The sequence below is a fragment of the Equus caballus genome, chromosome 11 (genome assembly GCF_041296265.1).
Source record: "Equus caballus isolate H_3958 breed thoroughbred chromosome 11, TB-T2T, whole genome shotgun sequence".
NCBI classification, from domain to species: domain Eukaryota; kingdom Metazoa; phylum Chordata; class Mammalia; order Perissodactyla; family Equidae; genus Equus; species Equus caballus.
Window position 1 is genome coordinate 41,239,755 of NC_091694.1, and position 25,589 is coordinate 41,265,343.

The window sequence follows — 25,589 nt, forward strand, 5'->3', positions numbered from 1 at the left end:
ACAGCACATGAATTTATTAGAGTTGTGTCTAATCTTAGAATATGGCTACATATCCCTGCTGTCATGTAGCACATTACCCCTTTTAGGACCTATGCTATCAGATATTTATGCAAACTCTCTGATGAGGAGTTAAGACACAGTGCGGCTTGCAACATGGCTCACAATAGGGAGCACAGTGAAAGAACCACTGAATACAATGTTATGCTTTGATAAAGAAAGCCAAGGGGCTGGCCCCACGGCCGAGTGGTTAGGTTCGAGCGCTCTGCTTCAGTGGCCGGGGTGTCCCCAGTTCGGATCCTGGGCATGGACATGGCACCACTCATGGAGCTGTGCTGGAGCAGCGTCCCACAAAGCACAACCAGAGGCACTCACAACTAGAGTGTACAACTATGTGCCAGGGGGCTTTGGGGAAGAAGAAGAAGGAAAAAGACAAAAAAAAGATTGGCAACAGATGTTAGCTCAGGTGCCAATCTAAAAAACAAAAAAAGCCTTGATCTTGCATTTTAGTACTTTATGTCACTTACTTTGACTATGAGATTGGCTAGATCAAGTGAGATAAAGAATCAACTTCACACCTTCAATGATGTGTGAATCATTGGTATCAGAGACAACACAGAAATGTCCATTGCAAAAGAATTTGCAAACTGGCTTATAAACAATGTGGTAAACAGCACATATTTGGACAAAATTCACCTATTGAGATTATCAAACAGTGCCATGTGATTTTGAACTTTTTGGCAGTGGAAGGGTGACTGAGTACTCAGTATATTGGCTGCATTTGGGCTGCAGCACAGTTGAAACGCTGTAGTTGGTATATATCTGACTTATTTCCTTCACTTGTCAAGGATTTGGATCCAATACCATTTAGACATCTCCTTAATCTGGTCTCAGCTCTTGAGCCAAGTGTTCATACTGAACATTGTACTTGGCATCAATGTTAATTCAAACATTAGGGAATAATGCACTAGCAGCTAAGGCTCAGTGATCTAAACAGAGTTCCTCTGCATCTTTATTATACAGCAATATACCCAGCGGAAATAAGAAATTCCACTGCTAAGTGTGGGCCTCACAGAAATACATGCAGATGGTCACCGAAAGACACATTCCAGGATGTTCACAGCAGCCCTATTTAAAATAACTACTCTCTGTATAGCAATCCAATGCCAAAAAAGAGTAGAAAGGAAAATTAAATTGTGGACTGTTTATTGAATGAAATCCTATATAGCAATAACAATGAGTGAACCACAACTGCACAGAACAGTGTGGATGAATCTCACAAACCTAATGTCGAGTGAAAGAAGCCAGACATAAGAGAGCATCTCTCTATGATTCCGTTCATATAAACTTTAAATACAGGAAAACTGTTGCATTTGACAGTCAGGACAGCAGTCATTCTTGGGCTGTCAGGGACTGGAGGAGGCACACTGAAGGCTTCTAGGACACTCGTAATGATTTATTTCTTGATGTGGGTGCAGGTTGCACAGGTATGTTCACCTTCTAATACTGTGAACTGTCACTTAGATTTATACATGTTTTTGTATGTATAATTCAATAAGAAGGAAAAAACTATGTGAAAAATATTTTAAAAATCTTTCTTAGGGGCTAGCCCCATGGCCTAGTGGCTAAGTTTGGCACGCTCTGTGTCAGCGACCCAGACACAGAGCTATACCACTTGCCAGCAGCCATGCTGTGGCAGCAACCCACACACAAAATAGAGGAAGATTGGCACAAATGTTAGCTCAGGGCAAATCTTCCTCAGCAAAAAGAAAAACCTTTTAAATTTAAAATCTAAACTTAACATTATTATATACATTTCTTAAGAGCCGCTAATATATATATGTCATAGACTAATATAATCAACCCAAAATGTCAAATTTCTTTTAAAAAGCTTTGATTCATATGAATGAACCTTGCAGACATTATGTCAAGTAAAAGAAACCAGTCACAAAAAAATCACATATTGCATGATTCCATTTCTGTGAAATGTCCAGAATAGGCAAGTCTACAGAGACAGAAAGTAGAGCAGTGGTTGCCCAGGGCTGGGCGAGAACAGGGAAAGCAAGAGGTTAGGAATGATAGCTAAAGGTATGTGGTTGTTTTCAGTTGTGGTGATAGTTGCACAAATGTGTGAATATACTAAAAACCACTGAACTGTACATTTTAAATGGGTGAATTGTATGATATGTGAATTATATATCAATACAGTTACAAAACAGTTACAAAAAAAAACTTTCCTTCTAAAGTCACATGTCCTCTCCAAATAACGATATTGGGTACACATTTTTGCTTCACAAAAACATAACTTTTTTCTTGTTCTAATTAAGCATGATGAGAAAAAAGCAATAGGACATTAACCAATTTTTATAAAACACATAATAACGAGAGCAATAAGGCCACTAAAAATCAAATATACACAAATATCAACTGTTAATTTCTGGGGTAATCAATGATAATAGTTGATGAATGAAACGCCCAAATTTTTAAATTTCATTTAACCTATGGGTTTGGTCTTCTGCCCACCAGATCCCTTAATGAGAATGCCTAATAGTAAAATGTATTGTGTTTCAATTTCCATTTATTTTTCTCCACCTCTATTGCCCCCTTCCTGGGACTTCTGTGAAATACTCTGATGGAGAGAGAGAAAGAGAGTAAAGGAATAGCCTCTACCACACATCATCTCCAGCTCGGTGCTGTCCAGAACTTCTGCAGTGATGGGGACATTTTATATCTGTGCGGCCCAACAGAGCAGCTCACTGCCACACATGGCCCGGGAGTCCTTAAAATGTAGCTACTGTGTGACTCAAAACTGAATTTTAATCATATTTAATTTTATTATAGTTCAATTTTAATTTAAGTAGTCACATGTGGCTGGTAGCTACCATATTAGTCAGTGCAGGTTTAGATGAACCAGAACTAAATATCAGTCTTAAGACAACTATCTACTTGTTATACTAAGAGTGACTCACAAAAGATTACTGAATTGAAGTACATGTTTACCAGATCAATAACAGAAAAAAATCAACTTTACAAACTCACCTGGCCATCTTCCATTTTGGCTTTTGGATAGTTGAGGATTAGTTTTGTAGCTTGTTCCCACTTTGCATGTGTATCTTCCCAAGCCTAAAATGAAAGCAATTACCATTTGAAAGCAACTTTAAACCTAGAGGTAAAAATTAATCAGTAATAGACAGGTCTCAAGCTTGGTGTATATTATCCTACTTGTAAGACGTGCACATCTCACATTTGCTTCCAAAGCTATTCCTGGTCACATACACATAATACGAGGCTTCTAAAACTGAGGGTGGGGGCCTGGGAGGGCTGTTTTTCTGCTCCTAGGGGCATACCTCAGTGTTTCCTGCAGTGGGATGTTCAATGCGCCTCAGTAGTGCCATCACTCTTTTCTGAAGTGCTGCTCTTCCTAAGCAAAGACAACAGCAAATCAACTTATTGCACTCAGAGCCCTGCATCCCAGCAGAGGACCTGGCAAGACCAACCCAAAGGCAGAGTAGGAGGGGAATGAACGCTGCAAATGAAAAAGCTGAGCACCACTGTAACAGCCTCACAGAAAAGGTGTTTAACTTGAACTCCACAAGGTCCACAGCATAAAATAGCTATTCCCACCAATATTTACTCAAAACACATGCCAATGTGTTTAAAACTTCACTATACACAATTCAGGCAGAGCAAATTATATAATCTACAACTGAGAGCAATTTATACTGCTAGTTTTAAACAAATGTACAGCCTATTAAAACTCAGGGAGAAGTTAATTTCTTTCAAACGCTATTTATTTTCACCCTACCTTGTGTGGAAAGGGTTTTCAGGTGAGCTATTGGAATTAGCCCTGTAAACTTACAAAGCAGTACTAATCTTTAATACATTCCTACATTCCTAGCACAATCAGATGTCATGTCATGCAAGGCAGACTGAGCGAAAAAAAATCCACATTTACCTGTTGACATCATATTGCTGACAGACGCAAATTCCATGAATGTGTTATAGTTCGGCAAGAAGTTGTGCACCGATACTTCGTCCACCCCACACCGGATATCCGCTTCCTCACAGAGGTGGCGGAAACAGGACATGGCAACCAGAACAGCTTCGGTGTCAGGGCTCCACAGAAACATGTACAGGGCCACTTCCAGTTTGGTCTGGGCTTGCCGGCATATCGGCGGCGTTCCACTGCACCCTGCCGCACTATCCTGGGAGTCAGAGGTGGGAGGCACATATGTGCAACTTAGGTAATTTATTTACAAAACCCCACAATGCAACAAACTGTGTACCATACTTATCTGTATACATTAACCCACAAGAGCTTTCCCCTTTAATCATGATAGAAATTTTCAAACCCCAAAATATCTTGTCTGAAGGAGAAATGAGATTATTTGGACCAACATAACGCTATCATCTATCCAATTTCAAATCGAATATACATTATTCTATTCCAGATTCCAGAAATGTAGATTAAGTCTAACATGGACGCAAGTAAAACACTCACAACATAAATCTGCTGGATGAAAAAGACAATGCACTTCCCAGTCAACTATGAACGACACAGGAAGAGGAAGGAACAGGAAATTCTATCTACCTACTGCAGGGAAGAAATAAAATAAGTACACTGCAGCACTGACTGAAATGAGGGCACAAACAAGAACTAAACATTGCTGTAGAAGATATACTTGATTCTGGATTACATATTCCCAAAATGTGAAATAGAGAAATCCTCATTTCCAAAACAAATGAAATTCTGCAGGCAAAGTATACAATAGTAAACACCACAGTGCTTAGTTATTTTGTTCAACAGAAGGTTATATTGAAAATTAAGGTTAAAAAAAACTTTGATCAGGAAAAGAAACTCTTCTGTAATGATTTGATATTTTCACTTGTATGATCTATTTGTAAAAGGAACTCTGCACACAAACAAAACCCACAGAAACACTCATCTGTAACATCAAGCAAAATGTTCTCCTTCCAGTAACTCTGTACTTTTGTTAGTTGGTACAACGTTTAAACTTCTAGGGTAGGAATGGTCTCTCTTATGGGGTAGAGGTTTATAATAATTATAGCTATCAGGGGCCGCCCCGTGGCCAAGTGGTTAGGTTCTCGTGCTCCGCTTCAGTGGCCCAGGGTGTCGCCTGTTTGGATCCTGGGTGCGGACATGGCACCACTTATCCAGCCATGCTGAGGTGGTGTCCCACATGCCACAACTAGAAGAATCCACAACTAAAATATACAAGTATGTACTGGGGGACTTTGGGGAGAAAAAGCAAAAAAAAAATTCTAAGTGTCAAATACTCAATGCTGTTTACAAATGATCTCATTCAATCCTCACACCAATTCTGTGGCAGGAATTATTACTATCTCCATTTTAAAGTTGAGGAACTGAGTCACAGCGATGCTAGGAACTTGCCTGAGGTTCATCTAAGCAGTCCTTTACCACGTTCTATTACCTAGTTGAAATTTACCAAGGTTCATTCAGAAAAAAATACAGAGCACAGATGACGACACAGGAGAACTACAAAAGAAGCTGTCTACCATGGATGAGTTTCCTTTTCCCTTCCGGAGAGAGGCTCCAGGAGTATAAGTACGTAATAACTCTTCATGATCCATGGACATTTGACTGGTATTTCCACTGGAAGGAACATCACATCCTACCCCATAAAGGAAGAGAAAGTGACAGGAACTCCTATCTGCCTGCTAGAAAGAAAAACACGTAAGCCTTTCCAAAGCACTGATCACCAAAAGAAATAAATACTTAATATGACTTGTCTTCTGTTTGAGACTATGCTGGAAAACTGCCCTCCCAACTCCTATCCCTCACCTTGAGGAACCTTCACTAGAAACCCAGTAGTACAAGTAATATTTGCTCAATGTCTTTGAAAATTCTCAGCTTCCCACTCTTCAACTCATCAGAAACAACAGATTCTAGAAATGTAAATTAACACTTCTGGATCTAACATGGGCACAAGTAAAATGTCAACAACATAAATCTACTGTATGAAAAATATAATGTACTTCTCAGTCGATTATAAATGACAAAAGATTTTCTCTCATAAGATTTTATCCCACACCATGTCAGGATAATCAGAAGTTGACTCTTCTCAGATTAAGTTCCTTTGGACCAGTAATTAACACTCCTATATAGGCCAAGTATGTTACAAGAGTGACTTTACTGACCGGAGAACTACAGATTCATTACTGGATTACTAATGCTTGTTCCCTGGACAATTATACCACAGGCAAGGGCATGAAACTCTGAAGTCTAATCTCTTATCTTTGAAACAATGCCAAATTCCACTGTATTAACACACTAAAATAAGCCAGATGTGAATAAACCCAACTCACCAGTAGCCTATTTCTAAACAAAGAAAATTTACCAAGCTGCATGGTACCCTGAAAAGCATATGCGGAAGGTATGCTGAAAAGCATATGAGTCTGATACATTTAAGATTTCTTGAAGCTATGATTCTAGACATGAACAAAAATTCATGAATCAAGTACTCCTAAAACTATGCCATAATAGAATTTTTAATTGAGTCATTATAGAAACTTTATGTTAAAAGAAATTTAAGGTTCTTCTCTATCCTCCCAAACCTCATCACCACGCTTCAATAGTTCAGAATCAAAACTTTTCACATGACCATAAGGAAGAAAATTCTTGATATTTTCAAGAGGTGAAAGCTTTACAGTAGGAATATAAATAAACCTAGACTGAGGACCCTCAACCTCTTCCTCTCAGCCTCTTGATAGATAATATTCTCTGGACTAGCCTAGCCATAGCATCCAAGTCTTATATATGAACTTGAAGACAGAATATTCTCCTCAATCTACTTTGGCTATAGCAGCCCCGTCTCCTCTGAGGCATGCCCCATAGGGTCCTGCTTAACTCAACTCGAATTTATAAGGATTGCAGCTTTTAAGGCCAAAGCTGCAGAATAATTTTTAAAATGTTGATTTGTCAGCCATAGTCCTCTGCACATATATTTCCCTTGAGGACTTTGTAGGAGGAAAGACTTGAGATAGGACTAAATCTGGCTAATAAACACTTCCTTATATCTCTTTCCATTACCATTCCAAATATTCTTCCATTTCTAAAGATGTCATTTTGCTTACCTTATTTTTAAGAAGAAATTTATTCCTGCAGATCAAAATTTCCCGCAACCATTTGAGAATTTCTGTGCTACTAAGCATTTGCTGGCTAGTTAACTTCTTGCAGATGTAAAAAAGCATTTGTGAGCTGCAGTGACATAAAGTTCATTGTTACCAGTTTTGTCAATAATTAACCTAAACAGATATAATCAGTACATAAGAAGGGCATTCTCTCATAATGGACACAAGTTTGGATTTTATTTTTCCTTCTAGGATTTGTTTTACAGAAATGGTTATCAAAATGTTAACAGCACGATAATCAAAGGAAATAAGTCTCAGATTATATAAGAAAAAAAAGAAAAAAAGCAAGTACTTCTAAGCCCCCTATTCCTCAAACTCCCAACTGTTTCATCCATGCATCTCATCCTTGCAGAGGACTAGAAAAAATGACAGACCACGTGCACAGCATAGACTGTATGTAAACCCAGTGCTCTCGAACAAGGGTCTGCGAACAACTGCCTACAGGCCAAATCCAGCCCAGCATGTGCTTTTGTAAACAAATTGTTGTGGAACACAGCCACCCCCATTCCTTTACATATTGTCTTTGGCGGCCTTCCTGCTCCAATGGCAGGATGAATAGTGATGATAGAGACTATTTGACCCACAAAGCCTAAAATATTTACTACCTGGCCCTTCAGAGGCCAAGTTTGCTGACCCCTACTCTAGAGCTGCACTGTCCAACAGGGCGGCCACCAGCCAGCCACACGCGACTGCCCAGCACTGACAGCACATGGCTTGTCCAAAGTGAGATGTGCCGAAAGTGTGAAATAAACACCAAATTTCGAAGACTTCATGAAAAAAAGAATGTAAAATATCTCATTAATAACTTTTACATTGATTACACGTTGAAATAATATTCTAGATATATACAGTGGGTTGAAAAATATATTATTAAAATTAATTTTACCTGTTTCTTTTTTACTTTTTAACGTGGCAACTAGAAAATTTTACATTACATACGTGGCTCACGTTACTATAGGAGAGCACTGCTCTAGAGTCTGGGAGCTAACTCAGCCACCAAGTGACTTAGTACACCCACTCTTGTGATAAGACAATGACAAAACCTGAGGCTTACACATGTACATTTTCCTCAATGCGTTGCCTTTGTGCTCATTAAAAGGTAAGAATCTATACAACCTAGGAAATAAATCATAAAATTCTGTATATATTTTTGCCTTCTAAGCATATATTCATTATTAATCTATTCATCAAAAACACAGGTATTACGGAAAATTTATAAAAGATCAAAGTTAAAAAACTGAAATAAAATACTGACAAAATTTTAACACTCTAAGCTTATAACTTTAAAAATCAACTTAAAACACAGTTGTAACTACACAGAAATCTGAAACAGAAGGGACTACAGCAAATAACAGTACTTATGGTTGGGTAATAAAATTTAGCACAATTTGTAAAAATTTATTTTCTAAATTGCTGTGACACTGTTCTTACAGTTAAAACAAGAAATAGTCTAATTAATAATTTCAAGTCAAATAAAATCTAAACCTCTGAAGGTATAAGTGAATAAAGTTTGACAATGAACCAAGTACCACAGAGTTAATATTTAAAGACAAAAATTAAATACGAAATAAAATCTTAAATAGAATTACAAAATAAAAGTACATATACCTAATTTCCCAAAATGTTTCCACAGGAGCATCAGGATTCCACAAATCGATGCTGTCTAACTGATGAAGCACCAGCAGAGCCTGAATTGTAAGAGAGAGAGAGAAGACTTAACAAGTTTTTGTAAGCTTAACACTGGAGGATTTATTTTACAAATGCTAACAAATTGAGCTACTTAATGGTAGCCTCAATATACAGCATAAGGCAAAAGAGGAAAACTCTGATGAACTCAAATCTCTAGGAGATAATATATAGAGAAGGAAGCTACGCTGTTCCTATCATTATTACTTTACATGCATAAAGTTAAATGACTGATGAATTCAGAATAGGAATCTATACATGCAAAAATCGCTTTAAGACACAAAACAATTTCACTAAGTATCAAAGAACTCTATGGGACACAACATTAATCCCCAGGTAAAGAGAGCTCGCCAAAATTAACACACACGACAATACTTCTAGGCCAAAAGATAAAGTAGAAGTTATCTTGCTTGCCATGAATTCTTTTAGAACAGAAAAGACAGACTGTTTTTCAAAAATGAGAGAGGGAAGCAAAGTAGACTTTGAATTTCGTAGCATATTATTCACCCTAAAACATTTCAATTGGCCATAGAATTGAAATTGGAATTCGGCCCACAGAATATTAACAGGAATTAAATAATTTATTTAAAATATACAACTAACATACAAAAATACTATTATTAAACAAATTAAAGCTATCAAAGACATAAAAAATAAAACTACACTCTTCCTTCAAACTGACCGTACCCTAACTCCGTTTCCACATGCTTCCCCCCAAGAGGCGCCCTGGTGAGCTCCACACATTCCTCTCAGTCCTTGGTCAGCATATTTGGCGATTCTTTACTCCCCTTTAAAGCTTTTTATTAAAACCTCAATGAAACGCTGTTTGGAACAAATAATGAGAACTGATTTCTTCTTCTCTTAAAACCAAATCAAACGCATAAACTGCAAACAGCTGCGCTGATAATCTGCCTCAGATTAGGAAAAGGTATGCAGATATCGAACCCTGAACCGCTTCATAACTCCAAGACTTATAACGTTTATCTTATTCCACACACTTTTACTGTAATTACTTTTAGATATTTAGTGAAAACTGCAATTCATTGTGAGAATCTTTAAAAATTATATAGTTTATAACTTTCATATCAAGAAAAAACAGTACAAATTTACATTCAATTTCATCACTTGTGCAAAAATTTAGTATAATTTACTGACACTTTAAGTGGCAAATTTTCTATATTTTTGTTTGAAAAAACATTTTTTAAAATATTGACAGGAAATGTATTAGCCTTTTCCCTATCTTAATGATTGTTTTCCTTTTCATGTGCTCTTCCATTTTTTAATTTTCCACATATATTTTAACAAGGCTGTAAACAGAGTATACTCATCTGACACTTCATAAATATTTTTCTGTATTGCTATGTGAACTGCATATGTTTTAACGCATGTTTAACAGTTCACAAAGTTGAAATATCATTGTCTTGTCACTGAATACTCATCCATTCTCTTAATAGTGAATATTTTAAATTCTCCTAATATTCTCTGGTTATAAATAAGAGCCATAGAATATATGTGTAGCTTTTTCCTTTTGAATTGCATTAATAGAATCAAAAAATTACAGAATGGAACTATTTGGACCAAAAAAAAAGGATATTCGTACAGCTCCTGCCAAATACTGTCAAATAGCCTTCCAAAAAGAATGCAAGGAATGTACCAATTTATAGGACCAATAGCAGTGTACAAAAATATGAGCAATGAGTGTAACAATGAGTGCTGAAATCTTTCCAGTAAAATGAAGCATACAGTATAAATAATAAAGTAGCAAATCTTAAGTAGAGAGCTCAACGGATTTTCACAAATGTATATACCCAATGTAACCGTTACCCAGATCAACATTCTCAACACCACTTCTTTTCTCAACACTTCTGCCTTTTTCACATTCCCTTGTGGTCATCAGCCCTTGATAAAGGTAGCTACTGTTCTGACTTCTATCACGACAGATTACTTTTGCCTGTTTCTTACTTAAATAAAGGGAATCATACAGCATATTCTCTATTGCGTTTGGCTGTCTTCAATCAATATTATGTCTGTGAGATTCATCCATACTTTGCACTTAGCAGTGGATCATTCTTTCTTCATTGTTGTAATTAGTGGAATGAATACAATCAAAATTATCTATTCTACTGTTGATACATTTGAGTTGTTTCCAGTGTTCTGGGCTATTACAAATTATGCTGTTATTACCATTTTTGTATGTGTCTTTTGGTAAATATACATATGCATTTCTGTTGGATACGCACCTAGGAGTGGAACTGCTAGGTCATATGGTTAGCTTTTGTAGATTTTGCCAAACTATTTTATTTTTTGTATGTGTGAGGAAGATTGGACCTGAGCTAACATTTGTTGCCAATCTTCCTCTTTTTGCTTGAGGAAGATTGTCGCTGAGCTAACATCTGTGCCAGTCTTCCTCTATTTTATGTAGGATGCCACCACAACAAGGCTTGACAAGTGGTGCTAAGTCCACACCCAGGATCCAAACCTGCAAACCCCAGGCCACCGAAGCAGAGCATGTGAACTTCACCACTACGCAACTGGGCCGGCCCCCCGCAAAACTATTTTTAATGGTGGTTGTACTAATTTACATTCCTACTAACAGAGTATGAATAAAAACACAGTATAGTCATTTTATACTTCAGAAAGTTTTTGTTACTGATTTCTAGCTTAATTCTACTATAGTCACACACAAAAATTCTGAATTATTTCAATCCTTTAGAATGTGTTGAGACTCACTCCATGCTTAGGATATACTGAATGTTCCATGTACACTTGAAAAGAAAGTGTATTGAGTGTAGTGCTCTATCTATGTCAAAGAGGTCAAATTTGATAATCATGTTATGCAAATCTTCTATCCTTACTATCTTTTTTGGCTTGTTTACTCTATCAGATGCTGAGAAAAGTGTGCTCAAGTATCCTACCACAACTGGATTTTTCTCTCTCCTTTCACTTTATATATTTTGAAGCTTTCTTTTTTATTTTGCTTCATATGTTTTGAAGCTTTGTTATTAGGTTCAAATAGACTTTTATTTTCCAGATGGACTGGACCCCTTTGTAATAATGAGATATCGCTGTTTATTTCCAGTAATGCTTCTTGCTTTAAACTCTGTATGTGTATATTACTCCACTTTCTTGGGTTACTGTTCATATGGCATATTTTCCTGTCCTTGTACTATCTACCTTCCAGTGTCCTTGTATTTAAGCTGTGTATCTTATAAAGACCACAGTAAGATTTTTGCACTGCTAGGTATTTATCTAAGAGAAATGAAAGCATACGTCTACACATAGATTTGTACATACACGTTCCTAGAAGTTTTATTTGTAATAGCCAAAAACTAGAAACAACACAATGATCCATCAACAGGTAAATGGATAAACAAATTGTGGTATACCCACAAAATGAAACACTATCCAGCAGTAAAAAAGAACACATTTTATTAAAAGGAACAAACTATTGATACATGCAACAATATAGATGAACGTCATGATAATCATGCTGAGTTAAAGAAGACAGACAAAAAGAGTATATACTTTATAATTCCATTTATATAAAATGCAAACTATATCTGTATCTATAGTAACAGAAAGAAGAGCCGTGGTTGCAGAGACAGCAGGGGAGCAGGCAGGTGGCAATAAGGGGAGAGAGGGAGGGAGGGAACACAAAGGAGCACAAGACAACTTTCAGCAGTGATGGATATGTTCATCTAAGTGGCCATTATCGGGTGAGTAAACTGTGATATAATCATCAATGGAATACTTATTAACAATTTTTAAAAAGGAACTAACACATGCAACAACATGGATGAATCTCAAAACCTTGCTGAGTGAAGGAAGCCAGACAAAAGGACTACATAGTCTATAGTTCATAAAGTTCATTTGAACTTATAGAACTGGCAAAACTAATCTATAGTGATAGAAATCAGAGCAGTGGTCTCTGGGACAGAGAGCAGGGACACTGACTGCAAAAGATACAGGGAAACTTTCTGGAGTGATTAGAAATATTCTAAATCTATATAATTTTATTATATGTAAATTAACCTCAATAAAATTGATTTAAATTAAAACCATATTTATCAAGTAGTCAAAAGAAAAATAATTTTTAAAAAAAGTCAACTGTATTCATACCCACTAGGATGGCTATAATCAAAAAGACAGATGTCAAGTGTTAGCAAGGATATGGAGATACCAGAACCCTCATACATTGCCGGTGGGAATATAAAAGGACGCAGTCACTTTGGAAAACAGTTTGGCAGCTCCTCAACAAGTTAAGCAGAGTTACCAGACCCAGCAATTCCACTTCTAGCTATCTATATACCTAAGAGGTAGCCACACAAAAACTCTTACACAAATTTTCATAGCAGCATTGTTCACAATAGCCCCAAAGCAGAAACAATCACAAATGTCCATCAACTGATGAATAGATGAACAAAATGTGGTATATCCATACAATGGAATATTATTTGGCAGTAAAAAAGAATGAATTAGTGATTCATATAATGTGGATAAATCTTGAAAACATTACGTTAAATTACACAAAAGGCCACATATGATTCTACTTATACAAAATTTCTAGCATAAGCAAATCTATAAAGACAGAAAATAGACTAGTGGTTGCCAATGGCTGGGAGGACAGGAGAATGGAGAGTGACAATGTTTCTTTTTGGGGTGCCAAAAATATTCCGGGATTACACAATGTTGATGGCTGTATAAGCTTGTGCATATACTAAAAACTGAATTGCACACTTTAAAACAGTAAATTTTATAAGTATGTGAATTACATCTCAATTCAAGATATTAAAAAATTCAAAAAAGTCAACTGCAATTAGAAAATTTTGAGGTTTTTTATTAAGTATAAGAATTTGTACAATGTTGTTGCTACATGTGATATAAAGCAAGTAAAGTTCTCTTCCTTCTCCATGGAGTCCACAAAACAGTGCACAGACACAGATGTAACCATTCCCAGAAAAACACATCTCTCCAACAATTGTCCAGAAATGACATTCATCACTCGCAGAAACGCCACACCAAAAAAATGTCAAGAATGCACATGGTTACAGCCTTTCCTTCAAGTGCTTAGAGTTCATTTTTCCCTACCTCCATTGCTTCCTGAGCAATCTCTGGCATGTGTGACTGAGGGACCAGCTGGACGAGCCCTGTAATTAATTCTGCTGTACTGCCTTGGGTTTCAGGCCCCTGTTTTCTGGGATTCTGTAAGGAAAAAAGAAAGCTCAATTAAAAATATATCATTTGAAAGGAGCTGGGGGGAGAAGGGAACAAAAAATGACCGCTAATGGGTGCTAGGTTTCTTTTTGGGGTGATGAAAATGTTCTAGGATTAGATCACGGTGACAGCCTCACAATCTTGTAATATACTGAAAATCAGTAAATTATGCACTTTAAAATGGTGAATTTTATGGTATGTGAATTATATCTCAATAAAAAATAATAATTGTGGAATTTTTTAAAAAATCAAAACTGGGGCCTGCAAAGTGGTGTCATGGTTAAGTTCACACAATCCACTTTGGCAGCCCAGGGTTTGCAGGTTTGGATCCCAGGTGTGGACCTACACACTGCTCATCAAGCCATGCTGTGGTGGCATCCCACATATAAAATAGACGAAGATGGGCAGAGATGTTAGCTCAGGACAAATCTTCCTCGGCAAAAAGAGGAAGATTAGCAACAGATGTTAACTCAGAGCCAATCTTCCTCACCAAAAAAAGCAGATCAAAACCGCTTTTATTAAGGAGTCTCTTAATCTACGTCTTGACTTGTTCATTAATGCAAATAACGTCCATAAAAAATCCTAAGTAAAAGAAAACAAAAACCAGGTATTACTTTTCAATTAAGAAATTATATCAATAATAGGAGTAAGTAATTTTTTTTTAGCAACACTACACTGGCTAAATAATATACCTCTGGTTTGGAACTTACTGGTTTTGATCTTATAAATGATTGTGATCAAGGCAAAGAACACGCATATTGGGTAAGGACTGCACGATTATCCTCTGCAGCCCTCTTGGCCAGTACGAAAGACCTACCCAAATCCATACAGGGCTAAATCCACAGCTCTAGATATCTATACTTCAGTCCTTTTCATTGTGGAAAACATTATGTACTGAGCAAAGCAAATTAGCGGTGTATATAAATGTGAATGTCTACCTACTTAAAGAGACTAAAACGCTTCCTGTAACTTGGAAGCACCTATTTACACTTCAGGAATATTTGGGGGCTGGCCCTGTGGCTGAGTGGTTAAGTTGGCGTGCTCTGTTTTGGTGGCCCAGGGTTTCACCAGTTCGAATCCTGGGTGCAGACAAGGCACCACTCATCAAGCCATGCTGAGGCAGCATCCCACATCCCACAACTAGAAGGACCCACAACTAGAAATACACAACTATGTACTGGGGGACTTTGGGAGAAAAAGGAAAAATAAAAAATCTAAAAAAAAAAAGAATATATAGTTCATTTAAGTGAGGCCAATGCAACTTGTGCCCATATTTTATTAATTACAGAACTTTTTCCATTATAATGATTAAGGTAAGCCCTCACCCCAGTATATCTGTAATTCAAAACTGTTAGCCTATTTTCTGACATTTATATTCATTCATTAATAACCCAATAATATTTATTGAATACCAAAGACACAACAAGTAAAAGAGAAGATGAGATGTAGTCTGGTGGGAAAGATAACCATCAATAATCAGACTAACAAGTATAAAATTGCACATGAGGTAAGAACCACGAAGGCACATGCTGCCATGTGCACCTGTAACAGGGAAATGTGGCAGTCAGGGAGGCTTCCTTAGGCAGTGATAACAAGCTTAGAAGTAGCGGGATCACTATGTGAAGAGGAGAGGGAATCAGATCATAGGCGGAGGGAAGAGCAAGAGCAAGGGCAGGTATGAAGGGATGTAGTGAGTAAGACGGACTGAAAGGCCATGACAGATGTGGCAGAAGTGGTAGGTAGGAGTCGGACTTTGCACGACCTTATAGGTCTATAGGGAGTTTCGTCTTGATCCCAAGGGCAGTTGCAACTAAAAGGTTTTAAGCTGGGCAGGGGAAATGAGAGGACTTGCTTTTTAAAGAGATCATCATAACTTTAGTGCAGAGAAATGATTAGAGGCAGGTAGGAGATGATGCAAGTTGAGCAATTAGGAGGATTAGGATAGAGATGGCAAAGATGGAAGACAATAAAATCACGTTACTTTAAAAATACCATGATTGAGATAATTTAATAGTTATTTCTACATTTCTCCTATTTACTAAGACTTAGAATTTTTATACATAAAATATGAAATAATCAAATATTTACAATGAATCTTTCACTCTTTTAACTTACCTTGAGTAACTCTGAGAAAAGTTGTTTAACCACTAGATGGCAGCAAATAATTTCAATTTTAAATGACCCTTTTCTGCTTGCTAAATTTCAAACTTGGAAAACAGTAAGTTTTGTTAAAATTCTTGTTCTTTGAACAATAAAATATTTAACACAGAAGGCACCAGTGACTTTAGTGCATTCTCTGATCCTGAGCATGGCCAAAAAGAGTGGCATTAATATATTTTATGACATGCATGATGAAATAACACCACAAATAACCTGTGCGACATAACAAAGAAATGAGGAGAAAGGATATTTCATTATTTTTATAGGGTTATACTCACATATTGTATGGAATTTTTCCATGCCAAAGTTCTAACAGTTTATTCTATTAAGAGTCCCAAATTTGGATGGGCTTTTCAAAGGGTTCAAAATATCAGAGGCCTTCCTTTGGGTCACTAATCCATCTGCTGTCTCTCTCCATTCTCGTTTCTCTCCAGAAAAAATACTCAGATATTCATATTTTTAAAACTTCAGGGGTTTCATAGAACTCTTGAGACTATGGACATCAAGTTATGAACCCCTATAGTATAGTACTTTGAAAAATATGTCATCAAAATTGAAAGCAACTTAGCACTTATAAAGCCTACTGCTGAATAAAAGCAGTAAGAAATTTTTCTGGATGGGCTCTCCAGAGACTGGACAAAGTCCACAAAGATTAAACATACTATCCTATGAACTTCACAATATATAACTGTTACATTTGGGGCATTAATAATATTAATGTTAACTGTAGTTTATAAATAATAATACTAACATTTATTTAGTGGTTATTATCTATTTAGTATGCATTATGCCTAAAAGCATGACATGTACTATCTCAGTCTTCTCTGAGGTAGGAACTATTATCATTGTAGTATTTCACATGGGAAAACTAAGGCACAGAGAAGTTAAGTAAGTCACCCAAATCACACAGCTAGTCTGTCTCCAGCTCCCATGCTTTCAAACACTTAATATAACTATCATTCATTTATATCTGTTAGTTACTAATTATTTTCTGGACTGGAGTGACGCTCTCAGGAATCTACCACCTCCTGAGGCTGTAAGAGCAGAGTTATGACAATATCTGAGTGCTAACCACATCCTTTTTCATCTCCTTCTCCTTCACATACAGTACTTGTAGCCAAAGCCAGTGATGATAGAAGGCTGATGACAGGAAGAAAGGGGGACAGAAAAGCTAATGGTTTGGCCATAGCAATTGGAGATTAAAAAAACCAACTGTGCAGATGCAGAAAGCACTCTCGTTTACGTTTACTTCATTACCTCCACCCTCATTCCAGGATAATGCCTAAGTGACAAAATAATCTGATAGCAGAGTAAGGACAGAAGATCTCACCAAAGTACGTTAGTTTAATGATAAGGCAAATTAAGAAGAAAAGCTACGAAATTTGATCTAATTATAGTAGTATTCTCTCTAAGTTAGTTTTTTAGAGATGTCTTACATTTCAAGCATGATCAGGAAGGATTAGTAAGTGGTCTTTGACTAGTAATTATCTTCAAGGTCTTGGCATTCCAATTAAACCAAACTAAGTTAGTGTAATAATTTCAAGGCATTTCATAAAAAATACTTACACAAAGCAAGAGCTTTGGATCTGCATGAATTAGTTTCACCATAGACAAAAGAAGATACTTATAGCTTCTTGTCTCCAGGTCTGTAGGTTTTTCTTTAAATTTAAGGCTTGTTACTTTTTCTTTAAATGTAAGACTCTAAAAACAAAAACATGACATCCCTTTGTAAGAATCAGACATCAGAACTAAGATAATAGCTATCCAACTTTTAAAAGTAAATCTGTTATGAAAAAGCTTTGAAAAAATAGACATTTTATATCACCAAATGGTATTACTAGAAACAATCAATAGTAAGATTATTAAGCTTAAAAAACAAATGAAAATTATTTTTGCAATATTTATATTATTCTTATATAAACTATCTAATAAAGTTTAAGTGAAAATCTATTAAAATACCAGAAGCTTTAATATCAAGTTGACTCCTACATAAAAAACAACTTTCCAAAATGTGAAAATATTAGGGATAAAATATTTAGTCTATAGCTCTCAGAAACACACACATTGAGCAACTCATTTAACAAATATTTACTCCACAAACATATACATAAATATTCCATAGAATCTATGACATTATCAATTGTAAGATGCACCACTACTTTATACAAGAATGAAAAACCACTGTCAACCATATGGAACAAATAAGATGCACTCCCAATTTCAGAGATGTTAAGAACTAAAAGTAAGTGCTTCTTAGAATTGATGCAATATGCTATACAGACAATCTCCATATTTAACAGTTTAACTGTAAGTTTTGTTTCTCCTTCAATGGCATGGCATCTCTCTCAAGTTACAGAATGCATGTATTTTGTCTGAAGAACACTGATAAAACAGAGAAAGAACTCTTTGAGAAAGATTAAATCATGGAAAATGTATTTCAATTACAGAGATACTATGATAGACGCTGGGCTGATACTATAATTATGGATGTTTTTCAACCAAAAATCCAACAATTATATTCTAGATCCAATAACAACTTTCTCTCTACTCTTATAAAACATTTTTCCTTTTCCTTTAAAAGGACACAAAATACCTGGTTTTGATATGTACACCTTATGGGAGCACTACGCAAATACATGAATGGGAAAATATCCAGCATCTATGCACCCATAATAAAAATGTCCAAGTAAAGAGGCTGTCTCTCAAAAGTAAAAAAGTGGAGATGCATGTCTATAACAGACAGCCACTATTCTCAGTGTAAGTGTGAGAAATGCATTTTAATTATGCCCAAGAACACTGAAGATTTTTGGTCCTCTGAAGGGAAGAATAGCTATCTAATGTACACATAAATGCTCAAGAATGTCACCATAGAAAAGAAAACAAAACTACAAATACTGTTTGATTTTATATTTATAATCCCACCACAAATGTCTTACCAAAGGTATTTAATAAATTCTGTTTTTACTGATTGTTTCCATTAAACTTTTTTTTTCATTCTAAGTCAAGGTAACACCTTAGATCAAGGTGAAACCTTCCTTGAACAAATTTATTTACTAAGATGTAACTAAGCATAATGGCTCTTCCCTAATGCAGCCATTGCACAGGAACACAGATCAGAGAACAACCAGTAGACATAAGAATTATCTCTTATTTAGTAATCATTTACAAAAAGTAATAATAGTTTAATTATGCCACCTCAATCTCACGTATCAGCATATCCATTTGTTTCAGCATGGCTGCCAAATTTGGAATATAAGACTGGAAAAGCTCGAATAAATTTTTCAACTCAAATGCCTCTTAATTAATGACCATTAGTGGGTTATGTAAAATCAGGAATAACTTGCTAAGGAAGAAATATATTTCTTAACAAGAAATGTAAGAAAAATAATCATTCATTAATTTATGAATTGATCTTCCATACTGCAGATATCAGTAGGAATCCAAGTAACACATGTGCTTCGGCCAAAGAGAGACAGTCATGCTCAGGAAAAAATTCATGAGTCAGAGTGTTCAGGTGTCTATTAAGGGCCCAAATCATTTGTTAACTTATTTAAGACCAGGACTACTTATAGGCATAAAGAAGCATTTGCTGGGCCAGGATCTCCTTTAAGAAGCAAAATGTGGAGCCAGCCCTGTGGCTGAATAGTTGAGTTCGCATGCTCCACTTCAGGGGCCCAGGGTCTTGCTGGTTCAGATCCTGGGTGTGGACCTAGCACTGCTCATCAGGCCATGCTGAGGCAGCATCCCACGTAGCACAACTAGAAGGACCCACAACTAGAATATACGACTATATACTGGAGGACTTTGGGGAGAAGAAGAGAAAGAAGGAAAAAATAAAAAAAGACTGGCAACAGATATTAGCTCAAGGCCAATCTTAAAAAAAAAAAAAAAAGAAGCAAAACGTGCAGAAATTATACATATTTGTGAAAACTCATACAACTATTAATTAACAGGCTAGCTCAGTTTTAAAATAGTAAATGATTAGTGCTAAGACAAATATTTCAAATTTTAAAAATACTCCAAAAATACAAAATGGAGAATCTATGGCTCAACGTTCATATGAAAAAGGCTGACCAGCAATTATTACACCACATCTGGACACTAAAATCAGATCTTCATATGTCATTTTAATTGAAGAAAAAAGTGTTAAGCTGAATTCTTGCCAGAAGAGAAGTAAACCAGATGAAGGAGGGTTTTAAAAGCAGATCAAGTAGAAATTCATTTACTCATTCCAGCAGCCTGGCAGTGGTGTAACTAGCATCCCTAGACAACCCAGGAGCAGCAGCACAGGTGGAGCACAGGGCAGGAGGGTCCAAGCCTGTGGAGAGCCTGCAGAAAGCCAGTGGAGGGATATGAGACCCAAGTGACCCTGGAAGCAGCAGAAGTGCTCACAGCCTGGTCAACTCGAAGGCAACACCTGAGACTAAAGTGAGACTGTAAGCAGCAACCAGAAGCAGCTCAGAACCAAAGTAACCAAAGCCATACTCAAATAAGAAAGGTGGTTACTACCGCAAATGTGCCGGCAGAGGATCAATTCATCAAACACCATGAAGAACTACAGTGACACTGCAGAACAGGAGCAGAAGGACAGCTCTCCAGAAACTAAACTTGAAGTCACAGAAGATTACAATCTAATGAACAGAGAATTCAAAATACTGTCATAAAGAAACTCAATGAGTTACAAGAAAACTCAGACAGCTCAATGAGCTCAGGAATAAAATTAATGAACAGAAGGAGTACTTCACCAAAGAGATTGAAACTAAAAAAACAAACCAATGAAGAACACAATGAGATAAAAGATAATGTAGAAAGCATTAAAAATGAAGCAGACCATATGGAGGAGAGAATTTTTTTCTTTGAGGATAGAAATCTAGAAATGATGCAGGTGGAGGAGTAGACAGAACTAAGATTTTTTTTAAAATGAAGAAGTTCTTTCAGAAATATCCAACTCAACTAGGAAAGTAACATAAAGATTATAGGTATCCCAGAAAGAGAGGATCCTTTCTTCAAAGAAATAATAGCCAAGAACTTCCCAAACCTGGGCAAGAAACTGGGCATGCAAGTATGTGAAGCTAACAGAACTACTAATTACATTACTGGAAAAAGATCTTCTCCAAGGCATACAATATTAAAATTGTCAAAAGCCAATGACAAAGAAAAAATATTAAGGGCAGCAAGACAGAAGAAAATAACCTACAAAGGAACCCCCCTCAGGCTTTCAGCAGATTTCTCAGCAGAAACCCTATAGGTTAGGAGAGACTGGAATGATATACTCAAAATACTGAAAGACAGAAACTATCAGCCAATAATACTCTATCCAGCAAAATTATTCTTCAGATATGACAATGAAACAAAAGCTTTCCCAGATAAACAAAAGCTGAGGGAATTCATTGCCACTAGATTTGCCTTAGAAGAAATCTTGAAAGAAGTCCTCCTTTATGAGACAAAAAAGAAAAGGTTTACAAAACCTTGAGCAAGGAAATAAATAGACAGAATCAGAAAATTGCAGCTCTATATCAGAATAGGTTAGTAAACACTTAATTATAACATAAAGATAAAAGCAAAGAAAGCAACAAAAATAACTATAACCAATACAATTTGGTCACAAACTCAAGAAACAAAAAAGAAGAATTTGTGACTACAAAAACACAAAAGAGGAAGAGGAAAGGGATGGAACCTGCATAGACTATTAGAGATAAGAGATTATCAGAAAAAGGACTATTTCATCTATGAGATCTTTTATGCAAACCCAATGGTAACCACAAAACAAAAAATCAAAGCAGAGTCACAAAGCATAAACAAAGAGAAAACAGAAAAAAAAATCATACAAAACCACTCAACTGAAATGGCAGACAGAAATACAAGGAAAAAGAAACAATGGAAATATCAAACAACCAGAAAACAAAAGATAAAATGGCAGTATTAATTCTTCATCTATCAATAGTCACTCTAAATGTAAATGGGTTGAATTCACCAATCAAAAGACACAGAGTGGCTAGATGGATTAAAAAACAAGATCCAATAATATGCTGCCTCCAGGAAACACATCTCAGCTCTAAAAACAAACATAGGCTCAAAATCAAGGGATGGAAGATGACACTCCAAGCAAATGGCAAGCAAAAGAAAGCAGGTGTAGCTGTACTTATATCAGACAAAACAGACTTGAAGATAAAAAAGATAAGAGACAAAGATGGGCATTCTATAATTATAAAAGGGACATTCCAACAAGAAGACATAACACTTATTAATATATAAGCACCTAACACAGGAGCACCAAAGTATATAAAGCAACTATTAACAAACCTAAAGGGAGAAAGTTACAGCAATACAGTAACAGTAGGGGACTTCACCATCTCACTTACATCAATGGATAGATAATCCAGACAGAAAGTCAACAAGGAAACAGTGGACTTAAATGAAACACTAGACCAGATGGACTTCATACATACATATATAGACTATTCCACCCCAAAACGGAAGAATACACATTCTTCTCAAGTGCACATGGAACACTCTCAAAGACATTCCCATACATTGGGAAACAAAGCAAGCTTCAATAAATTTAAGAAGACTGAAATCATATCAAGTATCTTTTCCAACCACAATGGTATGAAACTAGAAATCAATTACAAGAAAAAAGCTCAGAAAATCACAAACGTGGAGAATAAACAACATGTGACTCAACAACCATTGGATCAATGAAGAAATCAAAGGAGAAATAAAAAAATACCTGGATACAAATGAAAATGAAAACACAAATTACCAACTCTTATGAAATGCAGCAAGTGGTACTAAGAGGGAAATTTATAGCAACAGGTCTATCTCATAAAAACCAAGAAAAATCTTAAATTAGCAACCTTACACTATGCCTAAAAGAATTATAAAAAGAACAAAGCAAGCCCAAAGTCTGTATAAGGAAGGAAATAATAAAAATCAGAGCAGAAATAAATGAAATAGAGACTAAAAAACAACAGAAAGGATCAATGAAACTAAGAGCTAGTTCTCTGAAAAGGTAAACAAAACTGACAAACCCTTAGCCAGACTCACTAAGAAAAAAAGAGGGAAGACTTAAATAAATAAAATCAGAAACGAAAGAGGAGAAATTGCAATGGACACCACAGAAATACAAAGGATTCTAAGAGAATACTATGAAAAGCTATATGCCAACAAATTGGATGACCTAGAAGAAATGGATAAATTCTTAGATTCATACAACCTCCCAAAACTGAATCAAGAAGAAATGGAGAATCTTAATAGACCAATCATAAGTAAAGAGATTGAAACAATAATCAAAAACCTCCCAAAAAAACAAAAGTCCAGGACCAGATGATTTCTCTGGAGAATTCTACCAAACATTCACAGAAGATTTAATACCTATCTTTCTCAAGCTATTCTGAAATACTTAAGAGGACAGGATGCTTCCTAACTCTTTCTACGAGGCCAACGTTACCCTGATACTACCAGACAAGGACAACACAAAAAAGTAAAGTTACAAGCCAATATCACTGATGAACACAGATGCAAAAATCCTCAACAAAATATTAGCAAACTGAACACAGCAATACATTAAAAGGATCATATACCACGATTAAGTGGGATTTATTACAGAGATGAAGGGATGGTTCAACATCCACAAATCAATCAATGTGATATGCCACGTTAACAAAATGAGATATCATCTCATACCTGTCAGAATGGCTATAATTAACAAAACAAGAAATAACAAGTGTTGGAGAGAATGTGGAGACAAAGAGAACCCTCATACACTGCTGATGGGAATGCAAACTGGTGCAGCCACTATGGAAAGCAGAATGGAGATTTCTCAAAAAATCAAAAACAGAAATACTACATGATCCAGCCATTCCACTACTGGGTATTTATCCAAAGAACATGAAATCAATACTTCAAAAAGATTTATGTACCCCTATGTTCATCACAGCATTATTCACAATCCAACGAATGGAAACAACCCAAGTGCCCATCAGTGGATAAGTGGATAAAGAAGATGTGGTAAATATATACAATGGAATACTACTCAGCTGCAAAAAAAAAAAAAAAAAAAAGACAAAATTGTGCTATTTGGGACAACACGGATGGACCTTGAGGGTATTATACTGAGCAAAATAAGTCAGACAGAGAAAGACAAATACTGTATGATTTCACTCATATGAGGAAGATAAACAAACACACACATAGATAAGGAGAACAGATTAGTGGTTACCAGAGGAGAAGAGCGGGGTGAAAGAGGTAAAGGGCACATATGTATGGTGACAGATAAAATCTGGATTGATGGTGGTGAACATGATGCAGTCTATACAGAAACTGAAATATAGTGATGTACACCTTAAATTTACACAATGTTGTAAGCCATATGACCTCACATAATTTTTTAAAAATAATAAAAAACGTATAGTTAACATTTAATTAGCTATTATTTATGCTTAACTCCAATTAACTTACACTTGGATTGAAATTTTCAATTTTTAAAAAAATTAAGTACTTGGCATTATAGAAAGTCAACCAAAAAATAACTTTGCATCTTATTTAATAAAACATCATTGCCATGCTCTTTTGGCTATAAATTTTAAGCTAAATAATCCCAAAATATGGTATAGCAAACTTCTCTATTTGAACATCTAAGATAAACAAGCCTCAGAAACAATTACTGACAACTGGATAAGAGTGAACTACAACTGTATCAAACCAGAATATTTTATTGACTAACAGAACTTGGAAAAAGAGGAGCATGCCAGGGAGGAAGCCATTAAGTTATCTAAGGAGTGTGAAATGGCTAATTTACTAAATAGAGCCAATTGGTAAAAACATGTTACATTTTCATTTGAAATGACATGATGCGACTATAATGGTAACTATACACAGAAAAGTCAAAGTAACCAAGGACTTTTCTGAGGTAGTTACAACGGGTCATACTCACAGCCACAGAAGCCCACTGCCATACAAAATAGTGACTGGTTGGCATCTGATCATGTTACCGACAGCAGCCAATAAAAACAGAAAATAAGAAGCAGAAGACAAAGTACCACCAATCAATGTCTAGAGTTGCCATGTGTAATACTCTTGCTATAGATAAATACCATGAAATGACTGCTACAATACTGTAATCGTCCATTCAAATTGCTTCCATATGAGTTTTAAAATTCCATATTGAGTATTAATCTGTTAGAATACCTAATTTGAAAACAACCTGTTTTTAATAACTTTAAACACAAACTTCAATATCAAAGAGCCTATCATATTTGAATGCTTAAAGCACGTTTGCCGAAATATTAAATATTTTTTAATGAAAATTTTATTTCAAATTTCCTATGTGCAATATTCAGCGGTCAATGGGCAAAACT

General features: G+C 35.9%; 1 protein-coding gene across 23 annotated transcripts in view; it reads right to left on the reverse strand.

Moving 5' to 3' along the window:
- NF1 (neurofibromin 1) overlaps positions 1-25,589 on the reverse strand; it is a 240,382-nt gene that overhangs the window by 125,253 nt on the left and 89,540 nt on the right. For 12 of the 23 annotated variants that reach the window (XM_023653059.2, XM_070226403.1, XM_070226417.1 and 9 more), the window contains 8 exons: positions 17,797-17,931; positions 13,945-14,058; positions 8,779-8,858; positions 7,114-7,237; positions 5,536-5,697; positions 3,953-4,202; positions 3,345-3,418; positions 3,037-3,120 (listed from right to left, as the gene is read on the reverse strand). In XM_023653059.2, coding sequence (XP_023508827.1) covers positions 3,037-3,120; positions 3,345-3,418; positions 3,953-4,202; positions 5,536-5,697; positions 7,114-7,237; positions 8,779-8,858; positions 13,945-14,058; positions 17,797-17,931 — 1,023 coding nt within the window. The remainder of the gene's footprint in view (positions 1-3,036; positions 3,121-3,344; positions 3,419-3,952; positions 4,203-5,535; positions 5,698-7,113; positions 7,238-8,778; positions 8,859-13,944; positions 14,059-17,796; positions 17,932-25,589) is intronic. The other 11 variants (XM_070226406.1, XM_070226404.1, XM_070226410.1 and 8 more) reach the window with 2 other exon arrangements.